The sequence below is a fragment of the Anolis carolinensis genome, chromosome 2, assembly GCF_035594765.1.
Source record: "Anolis carolinensis isolate JA03-04 chromosome 2, rAnoCar3.1.pri, whole genome shotgun sequence".
In the NCBI taxonomy this organism is placed as follows: domain Eukaryota; kingdom Metazoa; phylum Chordata; class Lepidosauria; order Squamata; family Dactyloidae; genus Anolis; species Anolis carolinensis.
In genome coordinates, this window is record NC_085842.1 from 88,667,732 (window position 1) to 88,689,564 (window position 21,833).

Below are 21,833 nucleotides of genomic sequence, written 5' to 3' on the forward strand. Positions count from 1 at the left end.
TCAACATTTAAAATAAACAAGAGGCCTCCAGTTTATGTGAAGCAATTGATCAGAGAGAGCTTGGATCTCAAGCAGGAGGAGCATCTACACCAGACCTGGGCAAACTTGGGCCTTCTCTCCAGGTGTTTTGGACTTCGACTCCCACTATTCCTCACAGCCTCAGGCCCCTTTCTTTTCCTCCTCAGCCACTTAAGCAGCTGAGGGGGGGAAAGGAAAGGGCCTGAGGTTGTGAGGAATGGTGGGGTTGAAGTCCAAAACTCCCGGAGAGCCCAAGTTTGCCCAAGCCTGATTTACACTGTTGAATTCATGCAATTGAGCACTTGATAAACCAACTTGCACAAATCATATTATTTAAGAACACAGAAATCCTGCACCACTCTAACAACCACCATGTCAGACTATACAGGGAAGCCATTGAAATCCACAAGCATGTGGACAATTTTAACAGGAGAAAAACATGAAAATGAACCAAATCTGGCTACCAGTATTAAAATAGCTCTAAAATCGGTAAATAAAGAACAACACTCAGAAGATGGGAATTCCAGGCACGAAACAATCAGGGCCAGCTAACACCTCTAACACTTAGATTGTATTTCTAGGCGTGAAGATTACTGCAGACATGGACTACAGCCAGGAAATTAGAAGATGCTTACTTCTTGGGAGGAGAGAAATGACCAACCTCGATAAAACAAAGAAGTGTAGAGACATCACATTGGCAACGAAGGTCCACATAGTTAATGCAATGGTATTTCCCGTAGTATTCTATGGATGCGAGACCTGGACCAGAAGGAAGGCTGAGCAAAGGAAGATAGACATTTTTGAACTGTGGTGTTGGAGGAAAATTCTGAGAGTGCCTTGGACCGCAAGAAGATCCAACCAGTCCATACTCCAGGAAATAATGCCCAGCTGCTCACTGGAGGGAAGGATATTAGAGGCAAAATTGAAGTACTTTGGCCACATAATGAGAAGACAGGAAATCTTGGAGAAGACAATGATGCTGGGGGAAATGGAAGGAAAAAAGAAGAGCCAACCAAGGGCAAGATGGATGGATGTTATCCTTGAAGTGACTGACGACCTTGAAAGATCTGGGGGTGGTGACAGCTGACAGGGAACTCTGGCATGAGCTGGTCCATGAGGTCACGAAGAGTCGGAAGCAACCGAATGAATAAACAATAATAAACACTTCTTAAAAAGGGATCTCCCCAAGCAGCAAGCAGCCAGTCCTTGAATCTGCAAGGCCATTCAGTGCTAATGTTGGCAACATTCACACCTACCTCAAACAGACATGAGCTCTTTCTCCCACCCTGGGCATACCGCAGATATATAAACCCCACTTGATTAGTTCCAAGATACCTCATTATCCCTGAGGATGCCTGTCAAAGATGCAGACGAAACGTCAGGAAGGAATGCTTCGGAAACATGGCCATACAGCCTTGAAAACCCACAGCTACCCAGAAGGCTCAAGACCTTGTAAAACTACAGCTCTCAGGATTCCACAGCATTGCGTTAAAATAAAGAACAACACTAAGAAAAAACAGAGGAATTAGATTAAATCGGCAGTGTAGATGCACCCTTGCAGGCCAATAAACGAAACGAGCCGTCGAAGATAATACAGAACGACATACGTTTGCTACAGGAGGGAGGAACGAGAGACGCAACCCGAAACCTGAGGACGAGCCTCTGCCCTGCCCTCTTGCCCTCGACCAAGATGACGGCCGCGGCTTCTCGGGGAAGAGCTCACGTGATCCCGCCGCCGCTCCCATTCCAGTTGAGGGAAGGGAACCAATGGGCGCCACCTTGAATGAGGGCAAAGGCCTCTCCCTCCCTGTGCCGCTGCTGCTGTCGGTGCCGCCCCAACCATTAAGGCCGCAGAGGCGCCGGGGTCGCGTGGCCCTTTGGCGCGGGAAACGGCCGAAACCTCGCGGGAGCGGAGGCTGGGGCCGGTGAGTAGTCTTCCCCTTTTCCCTCCCCTCCGCAGCTCCAGCCTCTTTTGGGCTCCCTGTCTTTCTACCTAGGACTTCTGAAACACCAGCCTTGCATGCAGTTTCAAACCGGCATTGAAGAAAGTGCTTTTGCATAAGTCGGCATCCCGGAACCCATGTGAGGCCCGGATGAGGAAGACACAAACCACATCTCTTAGGGCCGTCTTTGGCGCGCTTTTCTTTGAGTGGGAGTCTGTTGTCTGAGGCTAGCTTTGAACTGCATTAAGCGACTAGATTGGCCTGCTGTTTCTAATAGCATTTCATATTTTTATTTCTTTTGTTGTGCCAAAAATGAGCACAGCATGATGTTGCTCGGCCACCCAGCCACAGGAACTGAGTTCTCTTCCAAAAGTTGCCAGTCTTGAAGTGGGATTTGGGAAGCTGGCATTCCTAACTTCCATAATATGTATATAGAGTGACAAAACCTTCCTCCTCATAATTGAGATGCCTGCTCCTAGATGATCTCTTCAAGTCACCTATGGACTTATGCTGAACCCATGAATTTCAAATGGTGTTCCTAGGCAAAGAGATGGTTTTGACAGTTCCTTTCCCTGAAATCCAGCCTGGAGCATCTGGTCTTTGTTGGTCTGCCATCCAGTTCTGGCCCTGCTTAGCTTCCAAGATCAGAAAGGAGTGGGTGCCTTTAGGGCTATTGAAGGGCTGTCTTTATCTGCAGCTTATCAGGTCTAGATGGAGCCCCCCCCCCCCCCCCGGCTGGTTGGTGGTTTGAATTTGTGGAGTGGGGCGAGTTCCTGTCTCTCAACTCTAGCTCATGTCTTAATGGGGACACAAGAGAAGCTTCCCACAGGATGGTAAAACATCAAAACATCTGGGTGTCCCCTGGGCAATGTCCTTGCAGATGGCCAATTCTCTCACACCAGAAGCCACTTTCTCAAATCGCTCCTGACATGAAAAAAAAATTCAGGGATAGCTACAAAGCAGAGGGAGGGTCTCTTGTAGCTTTAACAGTCACATGGATGTCAGCTACCCTGTTTCCCTGAAAATAAGACATCCCCAGAAAATAAGACCTAGTAGAGATTTTGCTGAATTGCTAAATATAAGGCCTCCCCCGAAAGTAAGACCTAGCAAAGTTTTTGTTTGGCAGCATGCCTGCTGAACAGAACACCTGAGCATGCAGGATTGGTAAATGTACGTACCATAGATTGTTGTACATAGAAATAATGGTAGTAACAAGAAAGTCTTCACAGTTTGTCTGGTTATCATTGGATGGATAACCAGAGGATGTCATTGGAGCAGAAGCCATCAGTGAGGTGTCTGGCAACTCTGTGAGTGGGATTACACAGGATCAGTTTCAATTAGTGAGTACTGTTGATGTGGACAAGTTTCTGGGGCAGGTAAGGAGGACAATCTGCTTTCTTGATCTCTAGCCTCTTGGTTGGTCATTCAGGGAGGAGATGAAATTTCAAATACAACAAAATACGAATGCATCTCTCATGGAAGGGAATTTTCCATTCTGTTTTAAAGAAGCAGTAGTTAGACTGCTACTGAAATAGCTCTCTCTGGGTCCCCTGTACCTTAATAATTACAGACTAGTGTCTAGCCTTCCTTTTTTGGGCAAGGTTCTTGGGAAGGCATTTGCTCTCCACCTGCAGATAGTCTTGGATGAAACATACTTCCTTGACCCATTTCAAACCAGCTTCAGAGCAGGATGTGGAGTTGAGACTGCTGTGGTCGCCTTAGTGGATGATCTCTATCTTAACATTGAAAAGGGTGTATGTCCCTGTTGGTGCTTTTAGATCTCTCAGCGGCTTTCAATACCATCAATCATGGTATCCCTCTGGAATGCCTGGAGGGACTGTGAATTGGATGCACTGTGCTGCAGTGGTTCTACTCATACCTCTCAGGAAGGTTCCAGATGGTGGTGCTTCGGGATAGCTGCTCCTCAAAAAAGGAGTTGTTATATGGCATTCCACAAAGTGCCATTCTATCACCAATGCTTTTTAATATTTACATGAAGCTGTTGGGAGAGATCATCCAGAGGCACCCAAATATATTTGGGTACCTAAGTGTATTTTTCCATGCTTCCAAAAACAGCTTCCCCTAAGAATAGCATGCTTCCTCTGAATTAAGGCCTGGAGGAAGTAATGGGTTGGATGAAGAAAACAAATTGAAACTGAATCCAGATAAAAACAGGTGTTTGCCATCAAGGGTCATAACCTGGGGATGGAGGTGTGCCAACCAGTTCTGGGCAGGGCTACACTCCCATAGACAGACTGTTCTCAGCTTGGGAGTGCTCCTCGATCCGTCTCTCCAAATGTCAACTCAGGTAGATGTGACAATCAGAAATGCTTATTAACAACTTTGTATGCCAGCTGCACCTCTTCTTAGATTTGGAGTACCTAAAGACGGTAGTGTGTGCGCTGATGACTTCAAGATTGGACTTTTGCAATGTGCTTTATACTACCTTTATACCAAGTATGGTAACTCCAGTTTGCTCAAAATACAGGAGCCAGATTGGTTATAGCAGTGGTTCACAACCTGGGGTCCCCAGATGTTTTTGGCCTTCAACTTCCAGAAATCCTAACAGTTGGTAAACTGGCTGGGATTTCTGGAAATTGTAGGCCAAAAACATCTGGAGACCCCAGATCAGTGGTTCCCAAACTTATTTGGCCTGCTGCCCCCTTTTCAGAAAAAAATATGACTCAGCGCCCCCTGGAAAAGGGGCGTGGCTTAGAGGGGTGGGTGTGGCTCCTGCTCAAGAGGGCGGGGCTGAGCCTTTCCCCTAGTCCAAGATGCAGGGCTGCAAGGGGAGGTGGGTAGGGCCACAAATGGGCAGCCAGGACTGGGATGGGCTGAGCTTCTATCCCTGTCCTGCAGCACCTGCCAGGACACAGGGGGTGTGGCTAGAGTAGGTGGAGGGGCCTCTTCCCAAGTGCCTGACGGGGCTGAACCTCTATACCCCAACCCCGTGTTCTAACAAGTGCCTCAGGGGAGGTATACAGAGGCTCAGCTCTGTCTTGCGCTTTTGGGAAGAGGCCCCGCCCCCACCCCCACCCCTAGCCCCGCCCTTTAGTCCTAAAAGGCCTCTCAGGAGAGGTATAGAGACTCAGCCCTGTCTCGGGCTCTTGGAAGGAGGCCCCGCCCCCTTCCCTAGCTCCGCCCTCTGTGTCCCAATAAGCGCCTCAGGAGAGGTATAGATTCTCAGCCCTGTCTTGGGCTCTTGGGAAGAAGGCACACCCACTCCTCTAGCTCCGCCCCCTGTGTGTGATGACTCATGGGCCTTGTAGTCCTGTTCCTAGTACTATTGTGGCAGACGAAGAGGAAAACATGGGGTTTTCGCCAGTTCAGCAAGAGCCGGAGTCTCTTCACCTGCAGGATGTTGATGTTTGCCCTCAAGAATTCAGCCAAACAGGCCTTGGGCAGAACTCCCCTCCGTTTCCCAGGAGGGAAAATTATTCTAAAGACAGGGGAGTCAGGGAGGCTAATCGGAGAAGCCTGAGAATCGCTGCCAAACAAATGGCTGATTAGGTCTGCTTCCCTTGGGAAATTCTAAGGAGTCTTGCATCTGGACAGAGTTGGGTTTCGTTTCCCGTTCTCTAGGGAAAGAGTTCTGTTGGTGGGAGAACGAGACCCAATATAGGTGTTTGGCGCGAGGGATTCTTTGCGGAGTCAATTGATCAGCTTGAGGAGAGAGATCGTGTGTGGACTTCGTAATCCCAGTTCCTTGCTTCCCGGATCAAGCTTCAAGCCTTGCCCTGTCTCACGGTTTTACCACGGACTCTGTTTCATGCTTCATGTTTGCCTTGTCTCCAGTCACGGATCTAGCCAAGAATCAAGTTTATTTCCAGCCTTGTTGTCAAGCTTCATTGAACTCTAAGACTCTGTTATTTCCCCACACTATTGCTTGGCAAAGTGTGTGTTTCGGTCAAGTGGATTAAAACTTTGAACTCTAATATCTTATATTGGACAATACATTTCTGGACTATATTTGACCTCATCTGAAAGGTCTGCTTCTGAACTATATTCTTCACTTGTTTTTATTGATTTTATATATTTCCTTAATAAAGATATTAGATAGAGACTGGCCTCTGTGTAAGGTTATTGGTGCTCTGCAGCCAGGGACCTGACACTGTGTGTCCTAACAGGCGCCTCTAATGCTCAGCCCTGTCTCCGGCACTTGGGAAGATGCCCCGCTTCTCCCCTGGCCCCGCCCCCGTGTCCTAATAGGTGCCATCACTGCCCCCCTGGATCGCTCCAGTGCCCGCTGGGGGGCAGTAGCTCCCACTTTGGGAATCACTGCCCCAGATTAAGAACCACTGGGTTATAGGAACATCCAGGAGTGAGCATATTGCACCCATTTTCTGGGCAAAGCACAAAGTGTTGGTTTTGACCTTTAAAGCCCTACATGGTTTGGGTTCAGGTTACCTGCAGGATTGCCTTATCCTGTACCATCCGCCCTGGACAGGGAGGACCTTTTCATTGGCTGCCCCAAGATTGTGGAATTACCTGCTGGAACAGCTCTGACAGCTAAATGAGCTGTTAGAATTAAAACACATCTGAAGATGTATCTCTTCTAGCAGGCCTACCCAACCAGTTTTAATCGTGAATTTTGAACTTGTGTCCATTATATTTTAATAATCGTTCTGTGTATTTTAATATATGTATTTTGTAGAAATACGTGTTCGTATGTTTATTTTATATAATTACTAGCTCTCCCCGGCCATGCGTTGCTGTGGCAAAGTATGGTGGTATGGGAAATAAAGTATTGAGGAATTGTTGGTAGTTAAGGTAAAGGGTAAAGGTTTTCCCCTGACATTAAGTCTAGTCGTGTCTGATTCGGGGGTTAGTGCTTATCTCCATTTCTAAGCCGAAGAGCCGGTGTTGTCTGTAGACTTCTCCAAGGTCATATGGCATGACTGCATGGAGTGCCGTTACCTTCCCACCAGAGAAGTACCTGTTAATGTACTCACATTTGTATGTTTTCGAACTTCTGGGTTGGCAGAAGGTGGGGCTAACAGTGAGGGCTCAATCCGCTCCCCCAATTCGAACCTGTGACCTTTCGGTCCACAAGTTCAGCAGCTCAGTGCTTTAACACACTGGGCCATCAGGGGATATTATTTCCTAAAGGTTGTGAATATACAATATTTCTGTTTGTTTGTTTTTGTCTGTTGGAGGCAAGTATGAATGTTGCAATTAGTCAAAATGATTAGCATGTAATGGCCTTGCAGCTTTAAAGCCTGGGTGCTTCCTTCCTGAGGGAATTTTTCGTTGGGAGGTGTTAGCTGGTTCTAATTGCTTCCTGTCTGGAATTACCTTGTTTTCAGAGTGGTGTTCTTTGCAATATTTTATGTGCTTCTACTGTCTATGTAGATGAAGAAGTACCCATATGCAGTGCTTGAGCGCGCACATCCCCCCCCCCCCCCAAAAGCCTGTGGCCCTCAAAAAACAGAGGATTTGCCAGACTTTGGTGATAGGAATACTTTGTTGGGAGGTGTTAGCTGACCCTGATTGTTTCCATGTTTGGAATTCCCCTGTTTTCAGAGTGTTGTTCTTTATTTAGCATTCTGATTTTAGATATTGTATTGTTCTGTTGTATTATACCACAGTAATTTTTATACTGATTTTAGTGTTTTGGAATACTTGGAGGCAGATTGTGTTCATTTTTACGGTTAACAGCAACACAATAATAATAATACGAATAATAATAATAGTAATGATAGTAATAATAATGACTTTGGTAATACACACTGCTTCACTCCCTTCTCAGCTTCCCTTCTGGAAGAATCCTTTCTTGGGAGGTGTTAGTTGGCCCTGGTTGTTTCCTTTGTGGAATTCCCAATTTCCCTGCTTTCAGAGTGTTGCTCTTTATTTACTGTCCTGGTTTTAGAGATTATATTGTTCTGTTTTATTCTACCACAGTAATTATTTCATATTACAGTAGAATCTCACTTATCCAACATTTGCTTATTCAATGTTCTGGATTATCCAACGCAGTGTGCCTTTTAGTAGTCAATGTTTTTGTAGTCAATGTTTTAAATTCATTGTGATATTTTGGTGCTAAAATTGTAAATACAGTAATTACTACATAGCATTACGGCTCATTGAAATACTTTTCCTGTCAAATTTGTTGTATAACATGATGTTTTGGTGCTTAATTTGAATAATGATTATTTATTTATTTATTTATTTGCAACATTTATACCCTGCCCTTCTCACCCGAGAGGACTCAATTACCTAATTTGATGTTTAATAGGCTTTTCCTGAATCCCTTCTTATTATCCAACATATTCACTTATGCAACTGCCGGCCTGTTTATATTGGATAAATGAGACTCTACTGTATATTTATAATCTTACTAGCTGTGCCCGGCCACGCTTTGCTGTGGCGTTGTCTGGTGGTGTTGGTGAGAACTTGTTGAGGTATTGAATGTCTGTTGTATGGTTGTCTTTATGTTTAGTATGCATTTGGTTGTTTGTGTACTGTGAAAGTGGTGAGGGTACAGGGGGGTCTATGTCCCTGTGTAGTATTGTATAGTATTTATACATTGTCCATGTGTTGTGAATGCTTGGATTGTGTCCTGCTGCATAGTAGAAAGGGTTGGGCTGGATGGCCCTTAGGGGTCTCTCCAAACTCTTGGATTCTATGCTTCTATTATTATTATTATTATTATTATCATCATCATCTTCATCGTCATCATTATTATGTAGAGGCTGGATGGCCATCTGTCAGGAGTACTTGGATTATGTCCTCCTGCATGGAAGTTGATCTGGATGATTCTTAGGGGTCACTCCAAACCTTAGGATTGTATGATGATGATGTTGTTGTTATTATTATTATTATTATTAGTAGTAGTAGTAGTATTGAGAGGCTGGGTGGCCATCTGTTGGGAGTGCTTGGATTGTGTCTTGCATGGCAGAATTGGGTTGGACTGGATGGCCTTTAGGGGTGTCTCCTAACTGATGCTATGATTCAATGTGTATTATTATTGTGCAGATATTGGATGGCCATCTGTCAGGAGTGATTGGATTGTGTCCTCCTGCATGATATAAGGAAGTTGAACTGGATGATCCTTAGGGGTATCTGCTAACCTTATGATTGTATGATATTATTATTATTATTATTATTATTATTATTATTATTATTATTATTATTATTATTAAGATGCTGGCTGGCCATCTGTTGGGAGTGCTTGGATTGTATTGTCCAATGGCAGAGTTGGGTTGGACTGGATGGCCTTTAGGGGTCTCTCCTAACTGTCTGATTCTATGATTCGATTTGTATTATTATTGTGAAGATCTTGGATGGCCATCTGTCAGGAGTGCTTGGTTTATGTCGTCCTGTATGGTAGAAGGAAGTTGAACTGGATGATGCTTAGGGGTGTCTCCTAACCTTATGATTGTATGATCTTCTTCTTCTTCTTCTTCTTCTTCTTCTTCTTCTTCTTATTATTATTATTATTATTATTATTATTGAGAGGCTGGGTGGCCATCTGTTGGGCATGCTTGGATTGTGTCCTCCATGGCAGAATTGGGTTGGACTGGATTACCACAGTAATTATTTCATATTACAGTAGAATCTCACTTATCCAACATTCGCTTATCCAGTGTTCTGGATTATCCAATGCAGTCTGCCTTTTAGTAGTCAATGTTTTTGTAGTCAATGTTTTAAATTCATTGTGATATTTTGGTGCTAAAATTGTAAATAAAGTAATTACTACATAGCATTACTGCGCATGGAACTACTTTTTCTGTCCAATTTGTTGTATAACATGACATTTGGTGCTTAATTTGTATAATCCAGGGGTCCCCAAACCTTTTAAACAGGGGGCCAGTTCACGATCTTTCGGAACGTTGGAGGGCCGGACTAAAGTTGGCCACCAAACAATAATAATAACAATAACAACAACAACAACAAAAAGAGGGTTGGAAGAGAGCCTTTGGGCCATTGAATCCAATTCCCTTCTGCCTTTGTGCACCGAAAGCACATTCAAAGCACCCCTGACAGATGGCCACCCAGCCTCAATGTTAATAGTAGTAATAATAATAATAATAATAATAATAATAATGGTAATAAAGAGGGCTGGAAGAGACCATTTGGGCCATTGAGTCCAATCCCCTCCTGCCTTTGTGCACCAAAAGCACAAGCAAAGCACCCCTGACAGATGGCCACCCAGCCTCAATGTTAATAGTAGTAGTAGTAATAATAATAATAATAATAATAATAATAATAATAATCAAAAAAAAGAGGGCTGGAAGAGACCATTTGGGCTATTGAGTCCAATTCCCTCCTGCCTTTGTGCACCAAAAGCACAAGCAAAGCACCCCTGAAAGATGGTCACCCAGCCTCAATGTTAATAATAATAATAATAATAATAATAATAATAATAATGGTTGCCATGGGGGCCAGATAAATGGCTTCGATGGGCCGCATCCGGCCCCCGGGCCTTAGTTTGGGGACCCCTGGTATAATCATTACCTAATTTGATGTTTAATAGGCTTTTTCTGAATCCCTTCTTATTATCCAACATATTCACTTATCCAACATTTTGCTGGCCTGTTTATGTTGGATAAGTGAGACTCTACTGTATATTTATAATTTTATATTATCTGCTTAGAATTGGATTATATGAGGCCCTTTCTTCACAGCTGTATAAAATGCACACTGAAGTGGATTATATGTCAGTGTGGAGTCAAGATAATCCAGTGCCAAACAGATAATATAAGTTTATAAATGGGTTATATAGCTGTGTGGAAGGGCCTTGAGTCTACACTGCCATATAATCCAGTGCAAATTAGATAATCTGTGGAAGAGGCCTAACTGTGCCTGTCCCCTGGGCTGAGTAGGTTGCTAGGAGACCAAGTGGGCGGAACTTTGCCTTGTAACTAGCAGCAATTGGATAAAAACAATTATTCCTCTCCCTCTAATTAGGACTTTATTTTTCTTTTCTTTTTGTTGTCGGAACCTAGGGGCAAGGATGGTGGATTGTGTTGCCAAATTTCTAGGTTCTGGGGCTTGTACTTTTGTTGTTTACTCCTAGGGGGTGGTTTCATTACTCTTTTATATATATAGATTTTGTGTTTTTAGCTATGCTGTAACCCGCCTAGAGCCACAAGGAGAGGCGGGTAAAAAATAAAATTATTGTTGTTGTTATTATTATTAATAATATTAATTTGGGGTTGTGACTTCAACCTCTTTTAGTGTTCCCTTTGAACATTTAGGCAGACTGTTGGGTCTAATGTTCAAATGGTCTGGAGGTGGTAGCAGCCAAGAACAACTTTGCCCGGCTTTGACTGTTGGGCTAGTTGTGTAGTTATTTGAGAAAAGCAGATTTATTCAAAGAGATGAGTACCTTAACGTCTTCACATTTCTGTAATGCACTGCTGAAAATTGACTGCTCATCGGGAAAGGGCTTTTAATAATATGCTGTATTATCTGTATTCATTATTTTTTGGTATTCGTTTTCGTTGTTTTTAGTTCTTTAGTTGTCTATTAACTGCCATCAAGTCTTATGGTAACCATGTGAATGAGAGACCTTGAACTATCATCAACAACCCTGCTCAGATCTTGCGAATGTAGGCCTGATTGAGTCTTTCCTTCTGAAATGTGGCCTTCCAATGTTCTATTTGCCAAGTATTATTGTCTTTACTAGTGAGTCATGTCTTCTCATGATAGACCCACAGTATGACAGTCTCAGCTTTATCATCTCAAATTTTAGGGAATGTTTAGGGCTCATGTCTTTTTGGCAATCTGTGATACCCACAGAACCCTTCTCCAGCACCACATTTCAAATGCTATCATTCTCTTCTTATTAGTTTGTTTCCCTATCCATCTTTCACAGCCATACAAAGACAGTAGAAATAGAATGGCATGGGCAAGCCTTAGCTTTTTAATAATCAGATTAATTGTATTTTAACTTTTATATATGTTTAAATTTGAAAATAGTTAAGACTATTTTAGAATTGATTTTTTCTCTCTATATATGTTAACGGCGCTCCATGTAGTCATGCCGGCCACATGACCTTGGAGGTGTCTACCGACAACGCTGGCTCTTCGGCTTAGAAATGGAGATGAGCATCACCCCCAGAGTCAGACATGACTGGACTTAACGTCAGGGGAAAACCTTTACCTTTACCTTATATGTTAACATTTGTAAGCTGCCTTGATTGCCAGTGATGGAGAAAGGTATGATAAAAATGAATAAGACGATGATGATGATGATACATAAGGATTCCCTTGAAGGCAAATGGGACATATTAAGAACAAGCAAAACACAGCAGCCAATCTGTATTTGATTTTGAAACAGTTACTTTGATTTCTCATTCATTTCTAAGAGAACTTCATGGTATTGGTCCTTTCTTATAAAAACCTAAATGGCTTGGTTCTAAGATATTAGCAAGCCTATCTCCTACTATATGAGCCTACCTGAAATGTATATTTATTACTTAAGGCTCTGTTACATGCCTCACCTCCTAGAGACAGAAGGTTATGAATATTCAAAATGCATTTTTATTTGAGAATATTGGCTGTGGAGCTCCCTTTCCAGAAAAGATTAATTTGTTTCTTTTCTACAGTCCTTTAGACAGCTTGCAAAGAAGCGTTGTTCTGCCAAACTTTAAGTTGTTAATGCCAGCCTCTGTTCTTATTATTGATTCCTGCTTTTTATGTAGAAAATATACATATTGCTTAGTTTATTTATTTTATTATTTTATTTGCATATTGTCTGGGGTGCTCATTGAGAGGAGGGATGACTCAAAGATTGTCACAATATCTATTGTAAATTGCCATCCAAGAAACACTTATTTTACTTATAAACATTATTTATCCCATGTGGTGGCCATTGAAAATGCTTCTGTGTGACATGGAGGAATTGTACTGAGTCATATAATCCATCCCAATTAAATAATTGCTAGTTCAAAATACTATGAGGGAAGTACAATATGGATATGGAGAAATTCCATGCAGTTGTGATGAGTATCATCTATTCAGTCTAATACAAACATTGCTCCCTACTGTTCGGTTTGAGGTTCAGTAGAGTCTCACTTATCCAACACTCGCTTATCCAACGTTCTGGATTATCCAACGCATTTTGTAGTCAATGTTTTCAGTATATCGTGATATTTTGGTGCTAAATTCGTAAATACAGTAATTACTACATAGCATTACTGCGTATTGAACTACTTTTTCTGTCAAATTTGTTGTATAACATGATGTTTGGGTGCTTAATTTGTAAAATCATAACCTAATTTGATGTTTAATAGGCTTTTCCTTAATCCCTCCTTATTATCCAACATATTTGCTTATCCAAGGTTCTGCCGGCCCGTTTAGGTTGGATAAGTGAGACTACTGTAACACAAAAGATGGTTTTCTGTGGCCTCCTTATGCCACTAGTTGATCCACAGACCAAGGCCCCACTGAGTAGCAGAATGGCTGCAACCACCCAGAGGCAAGCATGATTACTGTACTGGGGCATGCATGTTCAAAGGCAAGAGCCTCAAGCCAGATATGTTGCAGCAGAAGGATGAGAGACTGTACAAGCAGCCCATCTTAAGCCTAAACATATTTTCTTGGAAATAAGTCCCTTTGATTTCAGTGAAACTTTCAAGGTATGCTTTGACTCACAATATTGCAGAAAAAAGGCTTGTCTGATGCATAAAGTATGAATTTGCCTCTCAACTTCAGAATCTTTCCTCCCACTTTGCTGCTATTTGCACTTTTCTTCTGTTTATGCAGTTGATGTCACAAGGATCACTGGTCTACTCAGCATCTGGGGAACTGAGAAATTAATCTTTATTTGTAATATCTGATTGCATCTAAGAATTGATCCATTGGATTGGTTTTGGATCAATATTGTGGTCTACCCCCATTGTTCTTTGTCTTGCCTTCTGTAGCAAGCAGCATTCATACAGAAATGACTTCAGAAGGAATTGCAAGTTCCCTGCAGTAGGCTCTCATAACAATCTCATTAACTCTGAGCTGTCAGCAGATATCTGAAGGGTAAAAGTGCATATCTGTTTTGAAATTTTGGTAGCGTGGTAAATAAGCTCATATCTTTTTGGTGTCTTTAGAGCAGTGGGTACAATAAACCAGTATTTTGTGTCCAATGCAAATTTGTTAGTGTTTGCCAGGTGTGCAACATCTGGGAATTAAACATGGTCGAGGAGAGTTTTCTGAGTTATCTTTGCCTACTAGCGACTGCAATAACTAGGACTTAGCCTCTGGTGTTGATCATCAGCAATGTACTTATCATTCTTAAGGCTTAGAAATCAGCAGCGTGTAGCTTGGGCCTCTCAGAAACTCATTTGGAAATGAGAGTCATTCATTTTTGGCTCCGTGTTTGAGCATTTTAAGCTGTCACGACTTGGCAGGTCTAGTGGCTGCAGTGTCAGGATTGTGAATTATCCTGCTGGTAATTGTATTCTGATTCATCAGAGTGATAGATGATGATGAAAGAAAATGGCAAATAATCATAAATGGGGAAATTTCAAGGATATCCCTGAAAAGTTGTAAGCTCTAAAAAGAAGCACACGTGGGTTCACTTCTTCATGGGTCACCTTGGATGTCTGAGTTTAGCGAAATAAATGTTCTTTAGAGTTCCAAGTTTTTTTTGGGGGGGGGGGCAACCTGCAGAATAAGAACAAGCAATTGGCTTAATTTTACTGTAACCAAATATGTATCTGGAATAACAGCAGACTATTGGAGAGAGGAAGGAGTCATGTGTTTTAGTCTCCTGTTTTTAACATTTTATGCTGTATGTTGATTTTTATGGTTGTTTTATTGATGCTGATGTTTTATTGTTGGGATATTTGTTTTATTGTTTTGTTGTTGTTATTATATTGTTGTGTCGGGCAAGGCCCTATGTAAGCCGCCCCGAGTCCCTTTGGGGAGATGGGGCGGGGTATAAAAATAAAGTTATTATTATTAAAAGCAGAGAAACATTTCAGTGCTTCCTGATTCTTCTTGGGTTTCTCAGTTTATATTGTTAAAGAACTAGAGAGCTGCATGGTTAAATCTTTGTGTGTCTTCCTGAAAATGTAAAGGACATGGGAATCATTTCCAGTTAATACTTGTTATCTCATGTGATCCATTGAACAGAAGATACATTGTGCAATCTATAGGAGTTGAGTATTGATGTGAATATTGGGGGGTGGGGTGGCAAGCTTGTGAGCCCTCTTGCCCATGTTTCTATGTATTTCAGAAATGTGCTAAGACAATTTAAAGTTACAATACAGACGACTTTAGTTTAAATTCTCTTTTACATTATATCTTTCGATTACTCCAAAGGGTACAACTCAAGTATGGGCAAACTTTGGCTCTCCAGGTGTTTTGGACTTCAATTCCCACAATTCCTAACAGCCAGTAAGCTGGCTAGGATATCTGGGAGCTGAAGTTCAAAACACCTGGAGGGCCAAAGTTTACCAATGCCTGGTATAGCTAGTATAAATTGGAGTCTGTTTTGGCTCACCTTCAGGGCACTATTGGATATTTTCCTTTGAGATGTGACAGTACTGAAAACTTGGAAGTTCTTTGTAAAATCAAATAGATAAATAGTATGAGTGTTTTACAAACACCCAGTTTCAAAGGGGAAATATAGGGGTGCTGTAATAAGAACAAACTGGACCATTGGAATAACATTTCTGCTTGAGCAGAGCCTTGAGTCTGAACACTCATGTTTCAGCTGTGGCAAGAAGTGCTGCAGTGTATGTCAGCTGATCTGTTTTACATCCTGTTTGGATTACTGTGATGCACTGTACATGGGTCTAACTGTAGGGACTTTGGTGATGAGGATTGGCTACAGGACAGGAATTCTTTGTTGAACAACTTCACTGGCTACTTGTGTGTTTCTTGGCACAAAAGGGTTAGGTCTAGGCTCTGAAAGGTTTTGAGGTGTTTTCTCTCAGCTCCACTGTCCTCACAGGTAGATTTGATGAGCACATGGAGCTCCCTTTCACAAGAGAGGGATATCTTTCTGTCAGCAGATGTATTTTGGTTTCATTTGTATTTTTAAAAGCATTGGAAGAAAAGTATGGAATGAAATTAAGAAGTTGTGGCCTCTGTGCTCATAGTCAGAGAACCAAGAATAGCCTTCCGAGCACTATAGACTTTGTGTATTGGAGGGATGGGAATCATGTGGCTCTTTAGCTGTTCCTGGACTACAAGCCCCAGCAGTCCCCTTGGTCAGCATTGTTGGTTGTAAGAAATGCTGAAAGCTGCAGTTTAGCAACATCTGAAGGGCCGTGAGGCCACTATCCTGTCTTACCCTTTGTGTAACCTTATTGTTTTATTGGCTTATTGTTATGGTGCCATTTTTATAAAAGAAATGCCAGTAAGACTTTGTGACCGGGCTACATGCTGAATCAATTGCCAGAAAAGCTTTCAAGAACGTAGAGGAAAAGCTCCAGCCGTGTTACTGCATTTCACAGTTGGCCAAGGACCCTAATCAGCTTTTCTGGCCATGCTTTCATTGATAAAGCTTGTTATGTAGCTCTCTTGCCATGTATAGTCTGGCAAGGAAAAACTTTGCCAAAAGCCCTGACTCTAATTGCATTTGCACCTGCCCTACCATCTATTTCACATTGCTCTTAGCATTTGGAGAGCTAATAGTCAGCAGCATCCACCCTCCCACCTCTACAGAATACTATTTCTGAAACAGTAGTGACCTTGGGCATGTTGCACAGTCTCGGCCCTGAGAAAGGCAAATACAAACCCCCTCTGAACAAATTGTGCCAAGAAAACCTTGTGATGTGGCTGCCTTGCTATTGCCATAAATTGCAAATGACTTGAAGGCACAGAACAACAACAAAGATAGCCACAATCTTTCCCAGTAGAGGGCACTCTGAGTACACGGTATGGTGAGCAGCTTTGTCCTTATCAGGAGCTGAAGTGTCCTTGACTTTTCTTTTCTCAAATTGTCATTTGGGATTTTTCCCTTTTCTGACTATTACCTTATTTTTACAGCATACCTTCAAACTGTTGGTGTGTGGGCATGTTATTTGAAAAAAGTTATTCCTAACCTATACCTAGTTAAATATGAAAGCTGGCAACTGCTTCTGATACTTTGGTCTCCTCTTACTAGAATGCTGAGCTTAGCATGATCTACTCTCTGAGTTTGTTCTGCATCAGCAGTGAAGCAGAGTTGCGACTAATAAAGGGTTGGGATGGAAGCTTGATGTTCAATAATGTTGGGCAGGTCTGAAATACTCTTTCTTATACATTGTGTCTGGGGTTTCCAACTCTTTTAAAGCCACATTCAGTGTACAAGATGCTCTTAGCTGAATGAGATGAGACTTTGTTATGGAACTGTGTGAGAAGAATGAAGATTTAGTGTACATTGTTTCTAAGATATAAGGCATCAATATATTGACGAAAACTAAACAGGGGCAACTAAATGGTTTAAATCTTTATGTTGCAGTGGAAAGGATGCCAAAGAAGAAGCGGAAGATTGCAGATAGGCTTGATCCACAGGGCCAGAATCAAGAAGAAGAAGACTCAAGAAAACTATCAGATATCAACTTGAAGAGCAGTTTTGTAGATGCATGCATTGTTATATCTGATAGTGATGGAGAGGTGAGTGATCAAGAATATGAGCACTGCAGTAGGAAGTTATTTTTAGAAGTAATCGAAAACATTTTTTGCCATTTACAATACCTTTAAAGGCATGTTTTGCTATGTTAATGAGGGGTGTCCATTAATAACATAGTTTTTAAAATGTAGAATTTTATTTTAAAACCACGTTGAAAGCATTCAACAAAATGAAAAATTCATATACAACTTTGCAACCAGATTATAGATCAAGAGGGCAATGGACAGTGGTGTTTTAGTTAATTCTTAGTTTAACTATTTAGAAATTGTGGAGGTCTGAATTGTAGTCAGAAAAATACAGCTATGTATTTGATTCAAAGGTGATTTAAATCTTAAATAACTTACACATAGGAGATGAGGGCCCACATTTAATTCTCAGAGCAGATTCATTGAGTCAATTATTCAATGGTAAATCAGTGCTTTGGTAAGTCCCATTTATTTGATGGTGGTATTCTAGTTGGACTAGCAATTGGATTTAGCTAAATGTAAGTAATTGTAGTACTGTATATACTCTTTTTTAAAAACAGGAATTGCTTGTTGAGTATACATGTTTACATAGTTGAGTTCACTGAGACTTAAAGGTAAGTAAATATGGCATTGTAGCATAGGTTTGTACACAGCCATCATAACCCACATTATCAAGTGTCTTGTGTTTATATTTACAGAAGTCAATTCTGTCTGTTTGTCCAATGTTAGGTAGCTGACCTTTTGAGGCAACATTCCATTTCTTCTGCTTCATTTTTTAAAAGGCATTGATTTATAGTCAGTCTGCCATATCCATAGATTCTGCTTTCACAGGGTCAATCATCCATGGCTTAAAAAAAAATCAAAACAGCAAACTTTGATTTTACCATTTTATAAAAGCAACATCATTTTACTACACCATTGTGTATAATGGAACTTGAACATCCACAGATTTTGGTATCCATGGGGTATTCTGGAACCAAACCCTAGCAGACTGTATTAATATCCAATGAGCCTGTGATGAGCAAGGCAAGGAATTGAAGTTAACAACATCTGGAGGACCCTATGGTTCACATCCTTGTAATGGTTCGTTATAGTAATCCAATTCTGAGAAAGAATAAATGAAGTTTAATAGGTACAAATTTTGAGGCAAGGGTTATATCCCCAGCTGAAGAAAAATAATTCTAGCAACCACAACTATTCGATGTTCTTGAAGCGCAGCACTTTATGTGTTTATTTATCAAAAAGATTTTGTATCATCTATTAGTAAAGTTCCTGGGGAGATGTAAAAAAAAGTCCTAAGTGTGACTCCTGACAAATTACATGTTCTGAAAACCTGTGCTGAAAGGTATTAAAGAAAAACTGGTGTTGAAAGTTTTGGTGTATGTATTCAGTTTGTTCCAAAAGAAACTTGATATTTAGCAATAACCCAAAAAATCTCCACTATCACTGCCTTTTCAAAATCTTGTTCAGCTGAACTGTTTGAAAGATGAAGAAATGGCCCTGTCCAGATATAAGACATGTTCTGTCCAGTGTGACAAATTTATATTTAACCATCAGGATATAAATGTCTAGTTCTGGGGCATTCCATAGAATTCAGTAATAAAGACCCTTGACCGTTAAATCATTGCTGAGAGTGGCATTACTTATACAAGCCCAGACTTAGCAATTGCATTACTCATTCTGTGGAAGGCTTGCATCCCTGTGACTTGAACCTAAGCCCTGCAGAATGATTGGCAGAGGAACAGATTTCCCCATGTCTGTTTGTAGATTTTACATCCTTGCTCGGTGCTTTAAAAAAAATTGAGGGGAAGTCATTATTTGAAAAGGCTAGAAAGAACCCCCACCGTTGTTAAATAAACAAGGGGGGATATTTTATTTCTAGAAAAGATTTATTGCAAGAAAATTATATTTGAAGTTATATTCGCAAACTTACTGGAGATATTCCCTGCTGCGAAACCCTTTGAAAGAATTATGTCATGTACCAGGGATTATTCCTTTGTGGGAAACCCCCAACATGGCAAATATGTTACTCTTACTTCTGATTTGTGCTGTGTGGCCTCTCTTCATTGGCAGGAAAGAAGATAATAGCTTCAAGAGAGTATACTGCATATGGGAGACCAGGACCTTTTGTTGGCTACAATTATTTGTCTCATCACATAAGCATTTGAAAGCAGAGAAACAAAACAACACTTAAAATACATCTATAAAAATGTTAGGCAGTTTGGTGAGACTATACGTTCAGGCCTATAAACTATAAATTCTGGTGGCCTAATCGCTCATATTACAGAACAGGATATTCACAGAGAGGCCATTAAAGAGCTAATTAGGTTCTGTTTAAGTGGAAACAGTTCACAGGCTGTTGAGTAACTGGATTTATTCTGTTTGCTCTGTTTTCAGATCTGGGGTTATAACCCTTCCTTCTCATTTTCTTTCCTGGAAAAAAAACCCTGCTTCCCTGGGAATTATAATTTTTTTTATTCTTGAAACACTTTCTTAGACTTGCTTGACATGCCATATAAAATTCAAGGCCTTTATTCCATACTGTTTCCTTATCGTAAAAGGCATATATACTCAGGATAAACTTCAGTTCAACAGAGGAGTAGGTTCACAATTCACCTGCCATCTGTTCAGATGTGCTTTTCTATGATTTGCAGATTTATGAAGGCACAGTCAGAAATTGGAGGTTCCTTGTTCTCTTCCTTTCGCATCCTCCTGACAGAAATCTTTAGAATAAGCCTCCAGTACTTCTCTTGGGCCTGCATGTTTTGTAGCAGTAGCAGCTGGAAGATCTCTAACATCTCACTTTTGATGCTCTGTGGCAGACCGAGTCTCCCTGGAATTTTTCGGTCATGCTTTATTGTCACATTCCTCTGTGCTGTTTTGCTGTTAGTTTATTTATTTTACCCAGGGCATTGTTACAGTATTTGCTGAGGACAATTTGGAGAAATGTTTCTGCTAGTGACATTTTTAATCAATGCTGATTGCCTCTGCATAGTACAAGTTGAAGTCAAAAGGTAATTGAGTCTATCTGTGTGGGTATATGATTACCTCCCTTATCAGTTTTTCAAACTCCTTTTTATGAAACATTTCCTTGCACAATAGTATGCATATAGATTGGGATTTCAAATCAAATCTGATTCTCTCTCTAATGAATCTATTTGTTATTTGTCTGTATCCCACCTTTTCCCAGTGAGCTCAGGATTCTGTACAGCAAAATAGGTTAGACTGGGATGCAGCAGCTCAGCTCTCAATAAGCTGGACTGCATTTTTCCACACAGAAACACAACATTTTGTCTACTGCACCATTCTCCAAAGCTAGTAATTTTTTGAATTTAGTCCTGAAATAGAATCAGATGATTAGGAAATGGAATGTCAGAAGAACCTGCTATTGAAGAAGAATAGGAAATGATAATGTGTAGAACACTTGAGTGAATGTGATCTAGGCAGTATCTATTAACCAACTTCTTTTGGGTAATGATGTTTGTGCTGAAGTTGCATTTAATCATTTGGAAGCCCTGAATGTTCATTCTTCCTGGTTTCCTCATTTCTCTGAGGTCCTTGCTGTTCAACTATTGTTTCTTCCCAAAATTACATGATTGTGCCTTACTTCAGAATTTTGGCTGAAACTATGGCATTTCAAACAGATTTTTGGGAAAATAAATAAATAAAGGCAGCTTCATAGAATCATAGAGTTGGAAGAGACCACATGGGCTAATTACTATTACTACTACGTCTTTTCTTTCTGTATGTTTGATCATCTGTTCAATGAAGGCTTAATCTAGTTCTTCAATCTGGCTTAGAGGTCTGTAGAAGACCCACACAACTACATCTTTTTCTCACTCCCTTAATTCTTACCCAGATGCTCTCAACCTGATTTTCAGGATTGAAGTCCTGCACCTCTTCACAGGTGTAAGCATTTGTAACATATAATGCTACTCCACCCCCTCTCCTATTTGGTCTTTTTCTCTGAAATAAGTTGTACCTCTCCATGACTACATTCGAGTTATAATGCTCATCACCAGGTTTCAGTGATACCTATTACACTGTAATTGTTTTGTTGTGCCAAGAGTTCTAGTTCATCTTGTTTATTTCACATGCTCTGGGCATTAGTGTGGAAGCATCTAAACCCATGCGATATTTCCCATAGCTTGTTACACCCCTGGGCAGCGAGAGCACTGAAAACCAACACAGAGGCCAATAACAATAACAATCTTTATTGAAGCAAATAAAGTTTTTCAAGAAAATAAGCAGAAAAGTTGAGCAAGCAATTGACCTTTCAGGAAAGATCAAAATTAGTCCAATAAGTGAAAGTCTTATGTCCAATATTAAAGTCCAAAGTCCAGA

General features: G+C 41.1%; 1 protein-coding gene across 6 annotated transcripts in view; it reads left to right on the top strand.

Moving 5' to 3' along the window:
- Nucleotides 1–1,756: 1,756 nt before the first annotated feature.
- Nucleotides 1,757–21,833, top strand: part of uimc1 (ubiquitin interaction motif containing 1) — a 106,124-nt gene continuing 86,047 nt past the window's right edge. For 2 of the 6 annotated variants that reach the window (XM_062970186.1, XM_016991540.2), the window contains exons 1-2: nt 1,759–1,943; nt 17,353–17,507. In XM_062970186.1, coding sequence (XP_062826256.1) covers nt 17,361–17,507 — 147 coding nt within the window. In that variant the 5' untranslated portion in view covers nt 1,759–1,943; nt 17,353–17,360. Of the gene's footprint in view, nt 1,944–17,352; nt 17,508–21,833 lie in introns of those variants that run through there. The other 4 variants (XM_016991539.2, XR_010002681.1, XM_008105109.3 and 1 more) reach the window with 4 other exon arrangements.